Consider the following 21354-nt stretch of genomic DNA (forward strand, 5'->3'; position numbering starts at 1 on the left):
GGGAATGTGTGTGCTGAGGATCAGAGCGTCATTTGGATCTTTGCTGTGGGCCCCCTCTTTAGGAGCCAGCCCCACAAGGAGGGGTCCCAGTACTGGGGGAGCGATAGACACCTGAAGTCTGCTTCAAGTCAGCTTTGTCCTTCCTAAGTCTGAAGCTTGAAACAACCTCTGACCTCTAGTTTCTTCCACTGTCAGATGAACACGAAAGCAAGATTAAATATTGAACATTCATTCAATAAATGTTTGTTGGATACTGCCGTGTTCTGGCGATGCTTTTCGGCTGTCAGCAGGGCAGCATACAAAGTCTAAAACACATCTGCCTTCCAGAGCTTATGTCCTAAGATGACAAGCATCCCGTGTTTATAAATACTCCAGTGTAACGAACACAGATGTTTGATCAATTTTGCTTTACTCCTAGGTCCTCAGAGATTCCTAGCTGGAAGGGTGGACAAGTGTGCTCTTTTCCTGATACATATACACGCCCCGGGACAACAAGAGGCCATATTGGGATAGAGCTAAACTCTCTGATACAGATGAGGGTCCTCCGTGTGCTTTTTCCTCCCAGGTTCTAGTTCTCCGTGAGCTGGCTGTCAGCGTCCCCACCTTCTTCTTCCAGCAAGTGCAACCCTTCTTTGACAACATTTTTGTGGCTGTATGGGACCCCAAACAGGCCATCCGTGAGGGAGCTGTGGCTGCCCTTCGTGCCTGTTTGATCCTCACCACCCAGCGTGAGCCGAAGGAGATGCAGAAGCCTCAGTGGTATCGGGTGAGCACATGCCGCGATCCCATCCACCTGCAAAAGCACATTCACAGACAGAATTACCTGGCTGAAGTGGGGGCCCTTGCCACAGAGCGAGTGTCACAGTCGCATTGGTCTCCAGTGATTTCTTTCTTTTTTCTTTTTTTAAAGATTTATTTATTTATGATAGGCAGAGAGAGAGAGAGAGAGAGAGGCAGAGACACAGGCAGAGGGAGAAGGCAGGCTCCATGCAGGGAGCCTGACGTGGGACTTGATCCAGGGTCTCCAGGATCACGCCCTGGGCTGCAGGCGGCGCTAAACTGCTGCGCCACTGGGGCTGCCCAAATAAATAAAATCTTTAAAAAAAAAATGAAAATATGATACAGTTAAGCTATAACTTACTGCTTTCTTATGAACAATTGTAAGAGTTCGCAGAGATATTAAAATATAGAAAAGTGGGTATCGGAGAAGCAGCAACATAGTGATACTGATTTAGAAAGGGCTGGTTCTCTCTCCTTCAGTGTCATAAGCCCTGTGCCAATTGCTGCTGCCAAGAAAACCTAACCAAGAAGCTTGTCCCACAAAGACAGCTCTGACTGTGGCATTGGAGACCGGCGTTCTAGGCTTGGCTTGGCTGTGTGACCTTGGACAAGTCATTTAATTTCCTTGAGCCTCTGTTTTTCATCTGTTAAATAGGACAGTCATGGTATCGTTTGGGTTGAAGGTAAACTGGACAAGAGAGCTTGGTAAATTCATGTCATTGATTTGCTGGCACAAGCCAGTGAGCCGCAGAACCCCCTGTGTAGGGGGGTGGGCCTATGTTCTGTCTACCTTTGGACATTGGCTGATGAACACATTCTGTATCTCTAATAGCACACGTTTGAAGAAGCAGAGAAAGGGTTTGATGAGACATTGGCCAAGGAGAAGGGCATGAATCGGGATGATCGCATCCATGGAGCCTTGCTGATCCTCAACGAGTTGGTCCGAATCAGCAGCATGGAGGGAGAGGTGAGAAGCCATGCCAGAAGGGAGTCTGGCGTCCACATGCCGTTCTGTGAACAAGACAGGCGAGATCCTTGTCCTTACAGAGGATGTTTTGTAAGGGAAACAAGCAATAAGCAAGTAAACAGGGTCACTTCAGAAAGTCCTATGAAGTAATGAGATGGAGGGCAGCAGGGGGAGGGCGTGGCCTTCCTGTCTGGGTGGTGCCATTGGCGCTGAGACCCGCATGACGTGGAGGGGTGAGCCTTGCAGTGGGCAGGGAGGTTGTGTTCTGGGTGAGGCTCTGTGGTGGGAGAGAGTTTGATAAGTTCAGGGAACAGAAAGAAGGGGAATGTGGTCAGTGCAGGAGAGCAGGGGAGAGGGGAGGGGACACATTCAGAGGCCTCTCGGGTTCGTGGTGAACACTGGCTTTGATTCTCCTTGCAAACATTGGAGGTGTGTACACAGGGCAGTGCTGTGGGGGCCTCCATTTTTAATAATCATTGACGGCTTGTGGGGCAAAGCTTGCATCGTGGCAGGTAGGAAGCAGGAGACTAGTTAAGGGGGTATGGTTAAGAGTGTAAGCATTTTTGTTAGGGAAAAAACATGGGGAGGGATCAGGGAGGGCCTGGCGAGCAGGGCAGCGCTGGCTCTGAGTGAGCAAGACAGTGAAGCAAAGTGGGCTGGAAGCATGCTGGGCCACCGTGCAGCGCCCCGTGGGGGCCTCAGGCCACAGTTGGCTCTGGGGGAGGCCCGCCCAGCATTCCTCATGCGTGCTGTCATTGGCTAGAGCCGACCGCGGCAGGCGTGGCTGTGGCACAAACATGGTGACATCGTCAGAGTCACAGTGGGGCCCTTGGTCAGCTGCAGTCCTTGTGGTTGGGGCCCATTCTCCCGGCTGCCCTGGGAGGCTACTGAAGTAGTCTGGGCGGGTGATGGTGGTGGCCTCCACTGGTGTTGGCAGTGCGGACGCAGAGTAGATTCAGCGTGAGTCCACTGGCTTCAGGATGGATATGTTTGGTGAAGAGCTCCATCGTGTCTTCCTGCATGGGAGTGAGTTGGTGTGAAATTTTGCCGCAGGGCTTCTTGCTTTAATACACCCAGTGGGGGGGGGGGGGGCATTTGGTAACGGCAGTGCTGTAAATACGGGGCAGCACCTGCTGCTCTATCTGTAGAACACGGGGGTCTAGCTTTGAATCCCCACCCCTCTCAATACCGTGGACTTGGGTACATTATTTTATTTTTTTATGCATCATATTTCCTTGCTTTTGACGGGGATCTCATCCACCTTACTAGGCTCCTGTGAGGTTTCTAAATACAATTGACCCTTGATGAACACAGGTTTGAACTGCACGGGTGCATGTACATGTGGGTTTTTTTTTTTTTTTTCAGTAAATATATTGGTAAATTTTTTGGAGGTCCGTGACAATTTGAAAACTCACAGATGACCCATGTAGCCTAGAAATACTGAAAATGTTAAAAAGTTCGATATGTCATGAATGCATAAAATACAAGTAGATAGTAGGCTGTTACATTATTTACTACCACAAAATATATACAAATCTATTACTGAAATTAAAAATTTACCCAAACTTATGCACACCAGCATTTACAGACTATACATGGCGCCGTTTGCAGTCGAGAGAAATGTGAGCAAATAGGAAGGTACAACATTAAATCCTAACTGCCTAAGATTAATTGTGGCGCACGCTGTCCCACTGTAGTAATTCCGCAGCCACCTTCTGTTCCGTCGCGGTGAGCTCGTGTTGCGAGAATCTGGTTAAACCGCTGTGCACGGCTGATCTGTGTGCACAGTTGGCCCCTCCAGTAAATTGCGCATTGCAGTAAAAAGGGCTCTGTCGCACTTCTCATGTATTTTTCATCGTGTTTAGTGCAGTACCGTAGACCTTGAATAATACTGTGGAACCCGTAACGAGTGCCATTAGTGAAGTTCTCCCAAGGAGCAGAGTCATGACATTATAAGAAGAAATTGAATGGCTTGATAGGCACTGCAGATTGAGCTCTGCAGCTGTGGCTGCCCACCATTTCAAGATAAATGAATCCAGCATAAGGACCCTTGCAAAAAAAGAAAAGGGAAATCCGTGAAGCTGTTGCTTCAGCTTTGCCAACAGGCACAAAAATCTTGTACTTTTTGAGAAATCTGTTTTATCTCATGTTGAACAGGCAGCTTTTATGTGGGTACAGGATTGCTGTAAGAAAGGCATACTTGAACCCCCTAATACGATTCTAGAAAAAGCGAGACCATTATATGACAACTTAGAGCAAAAGGAAGGCGAGGTATTGAAAGCTAGAGTACTGAATGCCAGCAGAAGATGGTTTGATAAGTTTGGAAAGAGGTTCGACTTAAAAAAAAGTCAAGATAACAGGAGAAGCCGCTTCTGCTGACCCAGGTGCCATAAAGAAGATCACTGAGGGGAAATGATATGTGCCTGAACGGGCTTTAATGCAGACGAAAATGCTCCACTCTGGAAAAGAAAATGCCACAAAGGACATTTATTAGGAGGCAAAACAGGCACCGGGATTTGAGGCAGGCAGGGGCAGGCTCATTCTCTCACTGTGCTACACAGTGGAGCAGATGATCAGGACGGCCCTGATCTAGAAAGCTGCTAACCCTCGAGCTTTGAGGGAAGCTACAAGCACCACAAAAATTCTCTTTCAGGATTTGTTCCCTTAACGCTTTGTCTCAATCCAAGCACCACCTTGCCCATAAGGGATCGCCTTTTAAAGTTCTTTTGATACTGGACAATGTTGGTATTGGACAATGCCCCTGGCCGCCCTGAAGCTCATGAGTTTAACGCCAAAGTCCTCGAAGTGGTCTACCTGCCCCCAAACCCAGCATCTCTAACTCAGCCTCTAGGTCTGGGTCGTGACCTTTAAGGCTCATTACACATGGTACTGTATGAAAAGGATTGTCAACACTGTGGAAGAGGACCCTGATGGAAAGTGGAAGGATTACACCGCTGAAAATGCCATCGTTGTTGTAGAAAAAGCCAAATGCCTTCAAGCCTGAAACACGAAATTCCTGCTGGAGAAAACTGGCCAGATATCGCGCATGACTTCACAGGACTTAACGGCAGATCCAGTCAAGGAAACCGTGAAAAGGATTGGAAGAAAGTGCATGTGGCAAAAAAGGTGGGGGGCTGAAGGGCGATATGGATTCTGTAGAATTTCAGGAGCTAGTAGACGCCACACCAGAGGAATGAACAGAAGACGACTTGTCGGGGCTGAGTGTTTCCGAGCCGGTGCCGGATGAGGAGGAGCAAGACCTGGAAGCCGCAGTGCCAGGACGCAGAAGGCAGCTGACTGTTCAGGACTGCTTTGACTTCCTTTATGACAGGGATCCTTCTATGATACAGGCACTAAAAGTGAAGCAGACCGTGGAAGAAGGATCAGTGCAGTACAAAGACATTCCTGGAGAAGTGAAAAAGCAAAAAAGTCAAACGAGCTAGGATGCATTTCTGTAACGTTGCACAGGGCGTGCGAGTCTCCTGCTGCCCCTCCCACGTCTTCCGCGGCTGCCACCCAGCACGCCGGCCCGCCTCTGCCTCAGCCTACTCACCGTGAGACCCACGAGGTGCAGACCCTCGCCGTGAGCCTCTGCCAGCTAGGGGGTCGTAAACAGTCATTGTGCCAGACGGTTAATAAACTTGCTGTGTGTTTGTGAGTCTTTGTGTGGAAATCTATTGACCGGACGGCAAGACTGAGAGATGTTTTTGTGTCATTGCCTGCGAATTGATCACGTGAGACCTCGTGTGGAAGTAGACAGCCTATCCCTGTGTGGGCGTAAGGTGAGCGATGTCTGCTATAAAGTTAAAGTCAGTAATGTGTTGGTTTTCTTACTGTTTTGTAACTTAGCTTTCAAAGAATTTCGTTGCCGTACAGTATGTCTCCCTCATAATTGGAGAAACTGCATATCAACCTATCATCACAGGTAAGTGGGTTTTAAAAAAATGTATCGGTGTTCCCAATAAAGTTATGAAATATGACTGTGGTGCTACACGTGATAAAAATGTGATAAGGACTCATTCATTAGGGTATAAACTAGGTTACCACGAAGCAACCGTCTAAAACAATCTTACTGCTGCTTTTTCATTATTGGTGCCTGAATCGTTGTATCTGTAAATAAATACTAATTTCTTTTTCACACTATCTTTTCATTTTTGCTGTCTGGTGTTAGTAACACCTCAAACGTCTATGTTGTTTTGCTCCAAATAGGACAGTATTCGTGTAGGTACTGACAGACGATTCATCTTATCCATAGATGACATACACTTATGATATTGAAAGGTACAGTATGGTACCGTAAATATATTTTCTCTTCTTTATGGTTTTTTTGACAACATTTTCTTTTCTCCAGCTTTTTCACTATAAGAATTCAGTATATAATACATACACAAAATATGTGCTAACCAATTGTTTATTATCGGTAAGACTTCCGGTCAACAGTTAGTAGTTAAGTTTTGGGGGAGTCAGAAGTTACACATGGATTTTCAACCATACAGCATGTCTGTGCCCCTAGCCTCCACATTGTTCAAGGGTCGACTGTATACATGAAGGGCCCAAGGCCTAGCACAGCACCCAGTGGAGTTGGTATTCCCTAAGTGGTAGCCCTCACAGATTCCCCACCCAAGTATCCGTGGGCTTTCCACCATAGCCCACACAGCCATGAGATCTTTGTTTTTTTCTAGGAAAACAGCACAGTGTCACCTAATAGATTTATTTATTTATTTCTAAGATTTTATTTATTCACGAGAGACCGAGAGAGGCAGAGACACAGGCAGAAGGAGAAGCAGGCTCTCCGCGGGGAGCCCAATGCAGGACTCGATCCCAGGACCCTGGGATCACACCCTGAGCCGAAGGCAGGTGCTCAATCACTGAGCCACCCAGAGGCCCCATCACCTAAATAGATTTAAATGAAATGGTACTTTGTAAATTTTGTAAATTCTGAAGAACTATCTGGATGTCAGGTATGATTCCATAACTTATCCATTCATTTAACAAATACTGAGTACCTACTGTGAGCCAGCTATACCAAGTCCTAAGAACTAGAACAATGCAACAGTGAATAAAACATTCTAGAAGGAGGAGATAATACACAAAAAAATATACAGTTGATCCTTGAACAATGTGGGGATTGGGGCATCAACACCCACCCCCCCCCCCTCGCCGCCATGCAGTTGAAAATCCTCATGTAACTTTTGACTCCCCAGAACTTAACTAGTAGTAGCCTACTATTCATCAGAAGCCTTACTGGTAACATAAACAATCAATACATATTCTATACGTTATGTGTATAATATACGGTGTCCCTACAATAAAGTAAGCTAGAGGAAAGAAAATACTGTTAAACTCTTAAGAAAGAGAAATACGTTTACAGTCCTGTATTTACAGAAGAAAAAATCCACATGTAAGTGGATCAGTGCAGTTCACATTCCTGTTGTTCAAGGGTCAGCTGTAGTATATCATATGGTGATGAACGTTCTGGAGAAAATTAGGGCAGGGACAGGGACCAGGAGTGCCAGCATGGATCAAAGATTTCATTGTAAAACGTGACCTCTGAGCACAGTTGTGAAGGGGGTAAGAAAGAAGCCGTACAAATAAATACCTGGGAAGAGACCCAGACAGCTGGTTCTGCAGGCACGGAGGCCTCAGGACGACAGCGTGCTGCCTTTGGAGGGGAACAAGCTCATTGGACTGAGCTGCGTGACGGGAGAGGGGAGGCAGGAGATGGAGTCGGAAGAATACCTAGAGTAAGGAAAGGGGCACATTGTGTAGGGTCTCAGGAGCGACCATACAGACTGTGTGTGTGAAGTGGGAAGCTGTTAGTGGGTTTTGAGCATTGGAGTGACCTGTGACTCGTGTTTCAGAAGGATTGCTGTGGCTACCATGTTGGGTGGATTGTCGACAGGGCACGTGCGGATGCCAGGAGTCCAGTAAGGAAGGACTTAGTGAGGACTTTTGTGGCTTGCACCCTAGTGGGAGATGTGCAGGCTGCTCATTTCTATTTCCCAAAGCTCTCCTCTAGTCAGTATCTAGTACTGGTAGAGTTTTTAAAAATTAAAATCAATGCTCAACGTTGACCACTGTTGTTTACATTTTGGTATGCATCACTCAGGTTGGTTTTCTGTATGCAGAGTATTCAAAAGGTAAATAGCTTTCTTTAAACAAATTTATATACCCACTGGCTTGCTTTTAAGTGTTATGGAAGCATGACTTTTAGCATCTACGTTGGATTCCAAGGGGTGGCAGGGTTCTGAATTTGGGACTTGGGGGTCGATGGGAGAGAGAGAGAGGAGTCCAGGGTTTTGGCCTGAGCCACTGGGGGGATAATGTGGCATTTGCTGAGACGGGAGGAGTGAGATGGAAGGAGCAGGTTTGAGGTAGGTCAGGAGTTTGCTTCTGAACATGTTAAGTTTGAGATACCTGTTGGGCATCTGAGCAGAGAAGTGAGTCATTCCGGGGGGATCTGGGCAGAGACACTGACTTGGGAGTCACCAGCACAGTCGTGACTCAAGAGACTTCCAAGTCCAGAGACCGGATGTCCACCAGCAGAGCACTGGTGTCCTTGGAGAAGAGGTGGGGCCTGGTAAGCTAAGGTCGGGAGAGGAGGAGCACCGTGGTTCTGGGAGGGGAGGAGAGGCCGGGAAAGCAGGGGATCCAAGAAGCCAAGGGAAGAAAGAGTTTCAAAGAGGAGGATACACGAGGCTGGATCAAATGCTGCAGAAGTAAGTCAGATTAGACGAAGACTGAGAATTGACCAGCCGACGTAGCAGCTTCGTAGTCCTGGGTGATCTTGATCGTGATAGTGCGGAAGATCTCTGAAAAGCGAGAGTATCTGTGTCGAGAGAAACGAGCGTTTTCATGTCCTCCTCAGTTTGGACAGTGACTGAGCAGCTTTGCGAAGGACATAGATGTGAGTTCTCAGGCAGTCAGGTTAGCCCCCTCCTGCCACGGCGTCTCAGATCCCCGGAAAATTACTTGCCCAAGTTGTTTCTGCCTGGAAACAGAGAATGTCCTCGCCAGGACCCCGGCGTGGGGCTGTGCATCGCCCTCGCCAGAGGCTTCCTGGCCGCAGCCTGCGGTCTGGTCACGGCCCTGTGCAACTCCTCCGCTTGCCCCAACTCGGGGAGGGACCCTTGGCGGCCAGCCCCCTGCTACTGCTTCCTCATTCGGTAGGTGGTGCTCTTCCGCCTGAATTAGAACAGAGCCAGGCCCCCTGCGGGGTTCTGGGGAATCCACAGAGATAGGGGTGGGCACCCCCCACTTTGAAAATAGTCCCTCTTCAGGGTGGGGCAGACGCGTCGCCCGGTAGACCCCACGGTGGCTCAGCACATGGCACTTGTGAGTAAAGGTGACCCCCCCTCCCCCCGTACAGCGCCTGAGAGAAGAAATGGAGGAGATCACGCAGCAGCAGCTGGTGCACGACAAGTACTGCAAGGACCTCATGGGCTTCGGGACGAAACCTCGCCACATCACGCCCTTCACCAGTTTCCAGGCTGTCCAGCCCCCGCAGTCCAACGCCTTGGTGGGACTGCTGGGGTACAGCTCTCACCAAGGCCTCATGGGGTTCGGGGCTTCCCCCAGCCCAGCCAAGTCCACCCTGGTGGAGAGTCGGTGTTGCCGAGACCTGATGGAGGAGAAGTTCGATCAGGTGAGTAGCGAGAGGCCAGCTGCCCCCCAAGCCCCGTCCCTGTCCCCAGGCTCCGCGGTCCCTTTCCCTCACCGACCCTGCGTCCTCCTCTCTCAGGTGTGCCAGTGGGTGCTGAAGTGCAGGAACAGCAAGAACTCGCTGATCCAAATGACAATCCTTAATTTGTTGCCCCGCCTGGCCGCGTTCCGACCTTCTGCCTTCACAGGTGAGGATGTCGCGGACGTGTCCTGTCATTACCCGTTTAAGGGAAACCAAACGGAAGCGATGTCAGAGAGTCACGCTTGCTCTCATTTGAAGTGACGTTGACTGCGGGGCTGGTCTGGGTGCCTTGGCCTCCCGTCTGGTTTCGGCCGCGCCACGTTCAGGCAGCAGACACAGGCAGAAATCACAATGTGGAGACAGAGGCAGTTCTGGAACCAAGCAGCTTGCATGTATGGAAGACAAGTTCATGACAGGCCTACCTGTCATGAGAGACCAAAGGAGGGGCAGTGTGGGTTTACATACCTGCAGCAGCCTCTCTGTGGGACGGGGGGATTTGGTGACCGTCCTGCCTCTGCCCCTGACGTGGTTGCCTCCGCACTCTCAGGGAGGAAGGACTGGAGGTGCTGGAGGCAGGTTTGAGGGATGAGGGACTGCGGCTTCCCATATTCCTGCCCTGGTTTCCCTGGGCAGTGGGAATCCTGGCCGTGGAGCTGCCCCAGCTCAGACGCTGGCTGCTGCCTACGGCCTTCCTGGGTGACTCCAGCTGGAAGCACTCTCCCCCGCCCCAACCTTTCTTTATAGCCCCCAGCTGTGGAAAGTTTGGCATCAGAACTGGGATGAATCCTGCTTCTGTCCTTAACTGTAGGTTCCAGACAGGTTGACCTTCCTGGGCCTCTGCTTCCTGACTCCTAAAATGAGAATGACAGTCCTTGCCTTGCAAGATGAACTGCGTTAATGGCTGCACACCTAGTCCCAGGGCCGGAGTAAGCCCCAGTGGATGGGAACCATTATTATGTTTTTACTGCCTCCTCTACCTCCTTCAGATTCATTTTAGAAGTAAGGTCAAGGGCAAGAATGATAATAATACTCCAGTTGCCTGTTTGTACTTAATATCCTTATCTTACCTCCCTGCTTGCTGAGTGGAGAGACCCTGTCTTGAGCTTCTCTTTGCACCTCACTGGGGTGCACCTTGCCTGTGCTTCAGAAGGATTCAGGAGCAAATGAGAGCCAGGAGTGGAAGGGCAAGGTCAGCCTGACCTTCAGCAGATGCCATTCCCAGTGCACACCACCCAGATGAAACGAGAAAAATACATCGTTGGTGTCCAGTGTGCTGTAGTGAGACTAGAATGTGTTAAGTAAGGATGAGACAATTAGCCACATAAAATCAGTGAAGCAGAGAGAAATGATATCATGGAAATCAGCTGCATCTTTCCAGTTTTCCATTCTTCCTACCTGGTGCCCAGCAGCTGTTCTCCTTTTTACTGACCAGACATGCCCCTGTTCAGTAGAGCTTTAAATAACCATGGTTTGAACGTCTGTGGTTCAAAAGAAAGTAATAACTAGGCCGAATTTGATCAAAGTCTGGCATGAATTTGATCAAAGTTACCCCAGTAAGTTCAAAGGACCGCCTAGGAGCAAGGATACCAAGGCTCAGAGGTCCCCTAGGTTTAGGCATTTGATGTGGGTTTTTGTTGTTTTATTAAATAATACACTAAAATGTGTCATGGAAATTCAGCCTGGACAGCCTCCATGCACACGCCCCATTGGGAAAGTGCCACTTTTTAAAGACCTGCAGTTTGGAAGTCATTGCTTGAACTTCCAACGATGCAGGCTGTGGGCCTTTCAAGCACCCTGAGAACAGTGTCAGATTCCTAGTGTCTGAGGATGCTGAGTCGGGCAAAGGACATCACCCTCCTGGGTTAAGCTCCTTTCCTGCTGAAATGCTGTCCCCGTGCAGAGGTCCCTTTTCCCTCGTGAGCATGCTCTGATTTTAAGGTTACGTCACTTGCTCTTCTGTTTTCAAGCCACAGAGTGCCACAGCGTCACTTGATCACGAGAGCCACGAGACAAGACCTTTCTTATTAGAGTAAATGCAGGGAGGCGTCTATGCTGTCTGGGACTCCACTGCCTCCTAAATGTGCTTCTGGGGGGCCTTGCGCACCCCTCACTTTCTAGTGGATGTGTGGTCTTGCCTTCCCTACTGCTACGTATGTTCTGCTGGTGCACAGACTTGAGGCCGGCAAGATGGAGGGGGAAGAAATAGAGGCGAGGCAAAAATCAGGAAATTCCAGCCTTCAGAGGAATAATAACGCTTTGGCTTAAATTGCCCAAGAATCGCCTACCCGTGCACATTGGCTGATGTAAACTTAATGAAAGTACACTTGTGGCCTCCCAAATTACAGACTAAATCTTGTTCTATTGAATATAACTCTAACAGAAATCTCTGGGTAATAGCAAAGTGATTTCCCAGCCTAAGCTGGGTAGAATGGCCTGTTTATTGCAAACAGTATTCAATATTGCTTTAAATTTCAATGTAACATAAAATCGTTTAGATGATTGTCTCTTTGTTTTTAAGCAAGATTTAATATAGGTTTCTTAAATAAGAGCATATAGTGTTTCCCTCAAAGTATAGCACTAACGGGGACAATTATGCAATATTATTGTTTTGGAGATCCTTTAAGATCTTGTGTGTGTGTATTTTAATTAAGGGGGGAAAATTTTTCTATTTCTAATATTTCCAAAAGATATATCCGATGAGTGATTATCAAGCATAAGATTTTGGTTAATACATCCTCGAAATTCTTTATCTTTTTCCAACAAGCTATCTTAATTTTTTTTTGAAAGATTTTACTTATTTATTTGAGAGAGAGAGAGAGAGAGCACAGGCAGGGGGCAGACAGAGGGAGAGCGAGAAGCAGGCTCCCCCCTGAGCAAGGAGGCCGACACAGGGCTCCATCTCAGGACCCTGAGATCTTGGCCTGAGCTGAAGGCAGATGCTTAACTGACTGAGCCACCCAGGCGTTGCGCTTTTAATTTATTAAATTTAAGTGTTTCACAGGAACTCTGACCTTTAATATATACACCAACCTTAACCCTGACCCATATGCTTTGTCTTTCTTGTGATCAGATACCCAGTACCTCCAAGATACCATGAACCATGTGTTAAGCTGCGTCAAGAAGGAGAAGGAACGTACAGCAGCCTTCCAAGCCCTGGGGCTGCTTTCCGTGGCTGTGAGATCTGAGTTTAAGGTCTATTTACCTCGTGTGCTGGACATCATCCGTGCAGCCCTACCCCCTAAGGACTTTGCCCATAAGTAAGCATCCCTATTATGATTTCACCGTCTGCCCCATTTGGTCGGAGAGAAGGGATGCTCCAGCCCAGTTTCCATGGAGCTTAAGCCCATTCTCTGCATCATTAACCTTCAGGGGGTAGCATATCATTCACCGCCCAGCCCTTCCTTGGTTGGGTGCCAACCTTTTTCAAATGAAGTGATGGATATATAAACATTTGGGGAAATTGGATACCCTGTGGACACGTTAGGTGCCAGTGCTGTTTTCAATATTGTTATTAACTGGGAATCTCCTAGTTTTGCTGTTTTCTCTGGCTTTCAGAGGTCTTTTGATGTAAGACCTAAAAAGAGAGCCTCTGGACTGGAACTGAAGGGAACTAATGGTCCCTTTTTCCTGATTGCTGAAGTTGGGTGCAATATTCCACCCTTCAGAACCTTTAGGTGAATAAAATACAAGAAAAACCCTCAGTGCGCAGCTCAGTGTTGATCAGAGCTGTGTTAGTAGCAAGGATCGTTCTGGTGACAGCATAAGCCTCCGCATTCTAAAGCCCAGCCTTCTCACGGTGGGGAGAAGGATTTCTTCCCATAAGATGGATGCACCCTACACCCTGGCCCTTGATACACACATCGGTTTGCTTCCTAAATAGGTTCTTTGGCCAGCACCGCACTAATTGGTGCCTTGTGTGCAAATTCCGGAAAGGGGCCCCTTAAGACACACGACTGCCATCTGCTGGATTGTTGTTAAATTCAAGTCTCCAGTGTCTCCAGTGTCGTGGGCCCCTAGAGTTGTGCTGTCAGTTCCCTGCCTGGATCACCTGCCCTCCTTGCCCCAAGGCGATTTTGAGGTGGGGCATCACACCATGTCATTGTGTCTGAAGTAGCCACGTTTTTGGTCCTCTGCAGGAGACAGAAGGCCATGCAGGTGGATGCCACAGTGTTCACCTGCATCAGCATGCTGGCCCGGGCAATGGGGCCGGGCATCCAACAAGATATCAAGGAGCTGCTGGAGCCCATGCTGGCAGTGGGACTGAGGTGGGTGTCAGAAACTCGAGCTTCTCCCATCTTAGGTAGTGTGAGCCTTGACCCGCAGCATCAGGACGGCACTGAGAGAGAGCTGTGCATGGGTGTCTGCATGGTAAACTGGATGGGCAGGCGAGCTCACGCTAAACACACAGGCTGGTTTTTGAATCCTGGTTCCATCTCTAGTTAGCTGTGTGATCCTGACCAAGTTATTTGACTTCTCTGAGCCTCAGTTTTCTCACCTGAAGAGCGGCCACAATCTCAGCTCCCATTGCCCGGGGTTGTCGAGGGGGTTAAGTGAAAGAATTGATGGAACAGTCACTCTGGTCTCTGGGTCTTGCACATAAGAAGTCCTCGAGCGATATTTGCAGGTGTTTATGTTACCATTGGGAAACTGCCTAGCTTTTCTCACTTGCATTCTCTTAAGCTATAAAGTAAGAATAATGTTCTCAGTTTGCTTCCCAGATTGTTTATTGAGCCTTGGTCTTCTGCAGTGTCTAGATTATATTTAGTAAGTCCTGGCAAAGACTAGAAATCTGTACATTGTTTGGAAATCTCTGACTAGGCCAAGAGAATTCAGGACATTTCTATTTTATAGTATCCTTTGTACTTTAAAGACCACGCAGGGGATCCCTGGGTGGTGCAGCGGTTTAGCGCCTGCCTTTGGCCCAGGGCGCAATCCTGGAGTCCCGGGATCGAGTCCCACGTCGGGCTCCCAGCATGGAGCCTGCTTCTCCCTCCTCCTGTGTCTCTGCCTCTCTCTCTCTCTCTCTCTACGTCTATCATAAATAAATAAATCTTTAAAAAAAAAAAAAACAAACCACGCAGTATGGGCCCAATCCCCTCTCTGACAAGGAGGGTTATTTCTTCTCAAGAACAGACAAACGTCTTGTGCAGCGCCGTAGGTACCTGATTTCCTTCCCCTTAGCCCTGCCCTCACTGCTGTGCTCTACGACCTGAGCCGTCAGATTCCGCAGCTGAAGAAGGACATCCAGGATGGGCTCCTGAAGATGCTGTCCCTGGTCCTGATGCACAAACCCCTCCGGCACCCGGGCATGCCCAAGGGCCTGGCCCACCAGCTAGCTTCCCCCGGCCTCACAGCCCTCCCCGAGGCCAGCGATGTGGGCAGCATTACTCTTGCCCTGCGAACTCTTGGCAGCTTTGAGTTTGAAGGTAAGGAATCACAGCCATTCTTGCCAAGATAGCGAGTGTTCCCGGGAACCCCAAGAAAAGAATGAGGGCTCCTAGAATTCCGGTGTCTTGCTGGGGATCCTGGAGACACCGGGAGCTGATCCTGTAGTGGCTCAGCCTCCAAGCTCTTTGCATGTATTGTTGATGCCTCTTCGTTTCTTTCTTCCATCCTGAGTTTGAGGGCAGATGGTGTTCAGGGAAATTATGCATTGATCAAGGAATTAATGCTTCAGAGATGAGAAGGTCAGAGATGGAGCCCCCCGAATCCCTCCCCTTGTCCATGAAGCTGAGATGGTATTTAATGCTTTAAAATGTTTAAGCTGGAGACTTTTAGGTGTTTCATTCCTATGGCAATGTGATTTTCAAGAGTGCTGTACTGTGTAGTTCTGTTTGGAGTTCTAAGCTGCAGATAAACCCACATCAGTGCCCTAGGGAGATTTATTCAGGAGAGAAAAAATGGGTACTTTTGAAATTTAAGATCATGTAGGTGGTATTGCTCAAGACTGCGGGGAAACAAGCAAGTACAAAAAGTCTGAACGTGCCATCTGAATGCTTACAGCCGTCTGTGGTTTCCCTCTTGTAGTTCGTCCCTTGCATTGATCAGCACCCAGGATAATTTATGTCTAATGAATAGAAAGTAGCTATATTTAAACCCAGCCTACATCAGACTCTCTTTTGGTATTCAAATCTGGGGACTAAAATAGACAAGGTAAATTTGGTCAAGAATTGTTCTTACTCTCTGGGAATATAAAAGTTTGGGTCAAAATAAAACAGAATCATTCATTCTTTGAAGGAAATAAAGAAAGGATTAAGATGGGGGGGTGGGAGGATGCCTTTTTTCTGTCTCTCAGCTCCTCCGCCTCCCTTCCGCCTCTGTGCTGACTGGAAACCCATTTGTTGCCTTTTTTTAAAGAGAAGAATTCTGGGTCAATATCTTGTGGAAAATTGAATTCGTAACCATGAAATGAAAAATGCAGCTAGCAAGTTGTAGACCTACCAACCAAAGCCGCAGCGTTTATTTTGTTTTCTCTCTGCCTCTGTATCCAGGCCACTCTCTGACCCAGTTTGTCCGCCACTGTGCGGATCATTTCCTAAACAGCGAGCACAAGGAGATCCGCATGGAAGCTGCCCGCACCTGCTCCCGCCTGCTCACGCCCTCCGTCCACCTCATCAGTGGCCACGCTCATGTGGTCAGCCAGACTGCAGTGCAAGTGGTGGCAGACGTGCTCAGCAAACTGCTTGTGGTTGGGATAACAGATCCTGGTACGGTTTATGAGACAGGAGCAGTCCGTGCGCCTGGGGCAGTTGGAATTAGCCAGTTTCATTGCATGGCTCTCTAGAGACTCAGCCTCAGCAAGCCGATGTCCAGCTGATGTCTCTGCCAGAGCATTAGGCTTGGCTACTCTACCCTACTGGTGTAAAAGGATCTGTCTTTAGTTCTGTTGTCTTTGCTCCTATGAGTAGAGGAAAAGCTGACAGGTTAGATGAGAGAAAGGTACATGGCATCCTCTCACTAGGCCAGAGGCAGTGGGTCAGAAACTGGGAAATGACCAGAGGGATGATGGCATTGAAGAGGCGTTCAAAGGCGAAATTGCTCTTGCAGACCCTGACATCCGCTACTGTGTCTTGGCGTCCCTGGATGAGCGCTTTGATGCACACCTGGCCCAGGCAGAGAATTTGCAGGCCCTGTTTGTGGCCCTGAACGACCAGGTGTTTGAGATCCGGGAGCTGGCCATCTGCACCGTGGGCCGGCTCAGTAGCATGAACCCGGCCTTCGTCATGCCTTTCCTGCGCAAGATGCTCATCCAGGTAATGGTGTGACCTAGAGGCAATGGGGAAGAGCCGTTTGGGGAAAGACAGATGAGGACAAGGAAGGGGAGAAAGATCGAGATACCTGACAAAAGCCCTGTTTGGCTCCAAGGGTCCATGTTTTCCCAGCTTCTTGGCAGCATGACCCCAGGGGGCCTCTTATCCCAGGCGAACGTCTTCTGCAGCTCTTTTCTTGTTCCTGGCAAGTCACCAGAGGTCCCACTCCTTGGCCCTCTCCACTCGGTCTGCTGCACATGGTGTCAGTTTTCCTAGCACCTCTCTGTCCTTCCACTCTCCTGCTCTTGCTGAGTCCAGGTCAGGCACAGAGGCCAGGTTTGGGAACAGTTCCAGCACTGCTTCTTGTAGTCATTGCCCTGGTCTGTGGTCCCTGGCTTTGGTTCATAAATCACGTCAGAGGCCAAACTAAGCTGCTGGACTAGAGTCAAAGATTGAGATTGACCTTGCTGCTCTGTCTATTAGGAATTTTTTTTTAAGTAGGCTCCACACTGAACGTGGGGCTCGAGCTCGCAACCCCAAGATCAAGAGCTGTATGCTCTACCGACTGAGCCAGCCAGGCGCCCCAGGATCTGAGCTAAAACCTGGCTCCCCAGTTTTTGTCTCCACCTACCCCATAAATTGTCTGGCCTCCTTGTGATTGGTGCATGGTCCAATCCTTCCTGCCTCGAGTTATTTCCACCCAGCTCTTCTGGGTCTCACTGTGGCTCACCCAGTCCTTTCCTGTCCCGACTCCACCCTGTCTCTACCTCCTCCTCTGCTTCCTGACCCACCCACATAAAGAACATAAACACAGAAAAATGATTAACACATGTAACTTTCATCCTAGAGAAACATTGTGTATTCACAATCCATCGAAGGTAAAGTGACTATTAAGTCATATTATTAGTCAATAAATTAGAGGATTAAATTATGTTGGAATCTGTTTCTTCAAGTATTGGCCAAATCCTGCTTTAAAGCATGATATAGAAATATCTCCTAATGAGAATATTAGCATGTTCGTTCAATCAATAGATGTTTGGACATCTACCACGTTCTAGGTGCTGCCGGGCCCTGGGAACATCCGTGAACAAGCCAGCCGTGGCCTGTGTCCTCAAGAAGGTTACAATAAACTGTTGGGCTATCAGGCCATCTCATTGTTCTGATTTTGGAGAATGTGAAGCACCGTTAAATGAATTTACCGTGTACTGAGCTTAGCCCTTGAAACTCCGAAGTTTTTAATTTTCCTTGTTTTCAAATGTGGATACACACCTTCCCAAGTCACCTTGCACATTTTCATGCCTTGGTAAGGGACATTGCCCAAATGTGCTTTAAGTGGCCTTTTCTGATGCCTGGATCATCAGAGTGGGCATTGGGTATTGTGAGGGCACAGTGATGCTCTCGGCTCTGGAAGTGAATTTGGGGATCTTTGATTTGGCCCTTGGTGCTCCAGAGATCTGTGCTCTCCTCGCAAATCCTGTTTCCTCCCTGCCAGCCATCTCCTGGCTCTTGTGGGTCCATTCTCAGCATCCCTCTCTCTCACTGCTGTCTTCTGTGACGGAGGAAAACAGACTGCCAGGGGATCCAGAAAGTTAGGATTATTAAATGAATAACCTAAGACAAAATATATTATTAAATCATAGACTCCTCTGGGTAGAGAGTTAGCATCTACTTTTCTCACGGTCCAGAGATTTCCTTCTGGCAACTTCAGCTCGCCAGAAATCTGTCTATATTAGGTTGTTTATATCTGTGTCACTATGAGTAGGACATGTTGATTTGCTGGTATTTTAAGGATGTCAGAACAAACATGTTATTCCTTTTCATTAAGGTCCAAGGGGATTTGATTGATAGAATCCCTCCTATTTGGGTTTATCTAGATGTCCCTGAAACCAATACTGAGTATTAATATTTCTTTCAACAGCGTAGCTGTTCTAACTGTTCTCTGGTCCTTTTGTCATTATTTATAGGCTCTTAGTGATTTGCTGCCCAAAGATTTTCATTCCTTGTTTCTGCAGACTCCTGCTCTCACTGTCCCTGTTGGTTTTCTTAGTTCCCTGTGCCGCACTGTGAAAGCCATGCTCCGGGACGACTATGGGACTGTGGGGGCGGGGACTGGTTTCCCACAGTCCTTCCCACTTTTGCTGTGTCCCCGACTGTTTGCCTCCGTGGAGTATTCAACGGCTACTTGATCCGCGGTCCAGTTCTGGTTCCTCCCTCTAGCTTCTTCTTCAACACACCGTTCCTCTCTAGAGCTCCCTCTACCGCCTGGGCTTTCTTCCCTACAGATTCTGACAGAGCTGGAGCACAGCGGTATTGGAAGAATCAAAGAGCAGAGTGCCCGCATGCTGGGGCACCTGGTCTCCAATGCCCCCCGGCTCATCCGCCCCTACATGGAGCCCATCCTGAAGGTAACTCATGGCAGCTGGAGACACTGGCACTTTCTCTCCAGGTCACCCTGTGTCACCTCCTTTGGGACAATGGAAGTGTTTCGATAGGTAGCATCTTCGGCCCCAGGCTCAGGGTCAAGGGCCACATGAAGCACTCTCAGTGGAAAATCAGCAAAAATCTCACCAGTTGACGGAAGGGCTCCCCTTATGAGAGATAAGATGCAGTGCTTCGGGCACATGATCAGATGCGCTTGGAAAGAAGTAGGTAGATAATGGGATAAAATAGTTCCCTCAAAGGGAAGAAAAAATGAGCTTTAAAGTCTGAATGTGTTAGAGGCATGTGAAATCTTTCAAAACGTAGGTGAATCTGGGCAAATGATCAGAGATACCATTTGAGGAGGCACAAGAAATGTTTTTAAATCATGGTGTTTCTCAGCTCTCTCATGTGTCTACGTGGGCTCACTATGGAGAAAAGTTTTAGAATCCACATTCTGTAGAAATCCTGGATTCATAAATAACAGTAATTAAGCTACAGTTGAAATGGTCTTTCGGGAATTTTACTTACGTAAAAGGTTTCTAGTAGATCCTGTTCTGCATTCATTTTATCATACCTTCTTTTCATAGGCTTTAATTTTGAAACTGAAAGATCCAGACCCTGATCCAAACCCAGGTGTGATCAACAATGTCTTGGCTACAATTGGAGAATTGGCTCAGGTAAGGGGACAGCAGCTTTTTTCCATAGGATGGAAAGAGTACTGTTTAGCCTCCAAGGAAATCAAAGTACTTCTTCATTCCATCATTTCTCATCTTACCTCCCACCTTCTTTTTCGTTTTGCAGGTTAGTGGCCTAGAGATGAGGAAGTGGGTGGATGAACTCTTTATTATCATCATGGACATGCTCCAGGACTCCTCTCTGTTGGCCAAAAGGCAGGTGAGTACTCCTTCCAGACTGAGCAGAGCAGTCCCCTGCGAGGCCTGGGCCCTTGCCTCTCTTCGTCACTTAGTGTCCCCAGCCAGTGCCTGACCCAGAGCTTGACACCTAGTGGGTACTCAGAAGTATGTGTTATGGAAAATGAAGAAAGACCTGGAGTCAGAATTAGCTGTCATCCTGACCGGGAGTCGCTCAGTAAGTTTCAGGGCTGACCCTGCCATTTCCTCCAGATAACAGAAAATCCAGATCATCTGTCAGAACCCCAGCCCCTAGAGGGAAAAAGAAAGCCCGGGCCTGTGGCTGTGGAGGCAAGCAGAGCTTCAGCACTCCCTGCCCCAGCCCTGGCTACTTTTCGTTTGGTCACCAAGGTCATTAGGAGACCAGGCTAAAATTAAGAACAATCTTAATTTCCTTTTAAGTCGGATTTCTCCCATTAATCATTCAGGATGTGAAGGATTGTGTATTTCCTTTGAGAACACTGGGGCTCTTCTTTTGTCTTCTTATCCAGTGATTGTTGCACTGATTTGTGGCCTTGTTTTTATGCCCAGACTCTCAAGGTTCATGGTTAGTGCCTCTACTGGAAACTTCTTTTCTTGTAAAAGTCTCTAACACTTCATTGGAATAGTTAAACAGAGAGTATAAACCATGCTTTCTCTTCCCTCTTGCTGGTTCAACAAACCACATGATCTGTTGCTTGTCCAGGTGGCTCTGTGGACCCTGGGACAGTTGGTGGCCAGCACTGGCTACGTGGTGGAGCCCTACCGGAAGTACCCCACTTTGCTTGAGGTCCTGCTGAATTTTCTGAAGACTGAGCAGAACCAGGGTACACGGAGAGAGGTAGGGAACGTGGCAGACTTGGTTCTTTAAAGACTTTGCTGGAAGAATGGAGAGAGATTGTGGCATTAACATGCTCTGACGGCGTGTTGATTAGGTGTCCTGTCCTCCGTTTTGTTCATACAGCCGGTCGTTCAGGTATGAACTGGGTGTCACAGGACACGAGAGGAATATTCATGAAACCCGTTGTCATCAGATGTTGTGGTGAATGCTTTCTTTTTCCCGTCCCCTTCCCCACCCAGGCTATCCGTGTGTTAGGGCTTTTGGGGGCCCTGGATCCCTACAAGCACAAAGTGAACATCGGCATGATTGACCAGTCCCGCGACGCTTCTGCTGTCAGCCTGTCTGAATCCAAGTCAAGTCAGGATTCCTGTAAGTTGAGGGGAACCGTGAGAGACTTGCCAAGTTCCTGCCTCACAAAGCCCTTGCTGGCTCTGCTTAGAAAGAGCCTTGGGCTGGATAACAAATTATAGCATATTGGCTCACTTCGTGACTTTTGAATGGAAAGTCAAGTTTCCTCTTGA

General features: G+C 48.2%; 1 protein-coding gene across 1 annotated transcript in view; it reads left to right on the forward strand.

Annotated features, from left to right (window-relative positions):
* The window catches only part of MTOR (mechanistic target of rapamycin kinase), a 120091-nt gene that overhangs the window by 5124 nt on the left and 93613 nt on the right, over positions 1-21354 (forward strand). The window contains exons 5-18 of the mRNA XM_038532031.1: positions 566-766; positions 1613-1747; positions 9117-9392; positions 9489-9597; positions 12502-12688; positions 13568-13696; positions 14613-14857; positions 15923-16138; positions 16479-16684; positions 18964-19086; positions 19690-19779; positions 19904-19996; positions 20699-20833; positions 21073-21202. Of these exons, the coding sequence (XP_038387959.1) occupies positions 566-766; positions 1613-1747; positions 9117-9392; positions 9489-9597; positions 12502-12688; positions 13568-13696; positions 14613-14857; positions 15923-16138; positions 16479-16684; positions 18964-19086; positions 19690-19779; positions 19904-19996; positions 20699-20833; positions 21073-21202 (2275 nt within the window). The remainder of the gene's footprint in view (positions 1-565; positions 767-1612; positions 1748-9116; positions 9393-9488; positions 9598-12501; positions 12689-13567; positions 13697-14612; positions 14858-15922; positions 16139-16478; positions 16685-18963; positions 19087-19689; positions 19780-19903; positions 19997-20698; positions 20834-21072; positions 21203-21354) is intronic.

This window comes from Canis lupus, chromosome 2 (assembly GCF_011100685.1).
Source record: "Canis lupus familiaris isolate Mischka breed German Shepherd chromosome 2, alternate assembly UU_Cfam_GSD_1.0, whole genome shotgun sequence".
Classification (NCBI taxonomy): domain Eukaryota; kingdom Metazoa; phylum Chordata; class Mammalia; order Carnivora; family Canidae; genus Canis; species Canis lupus.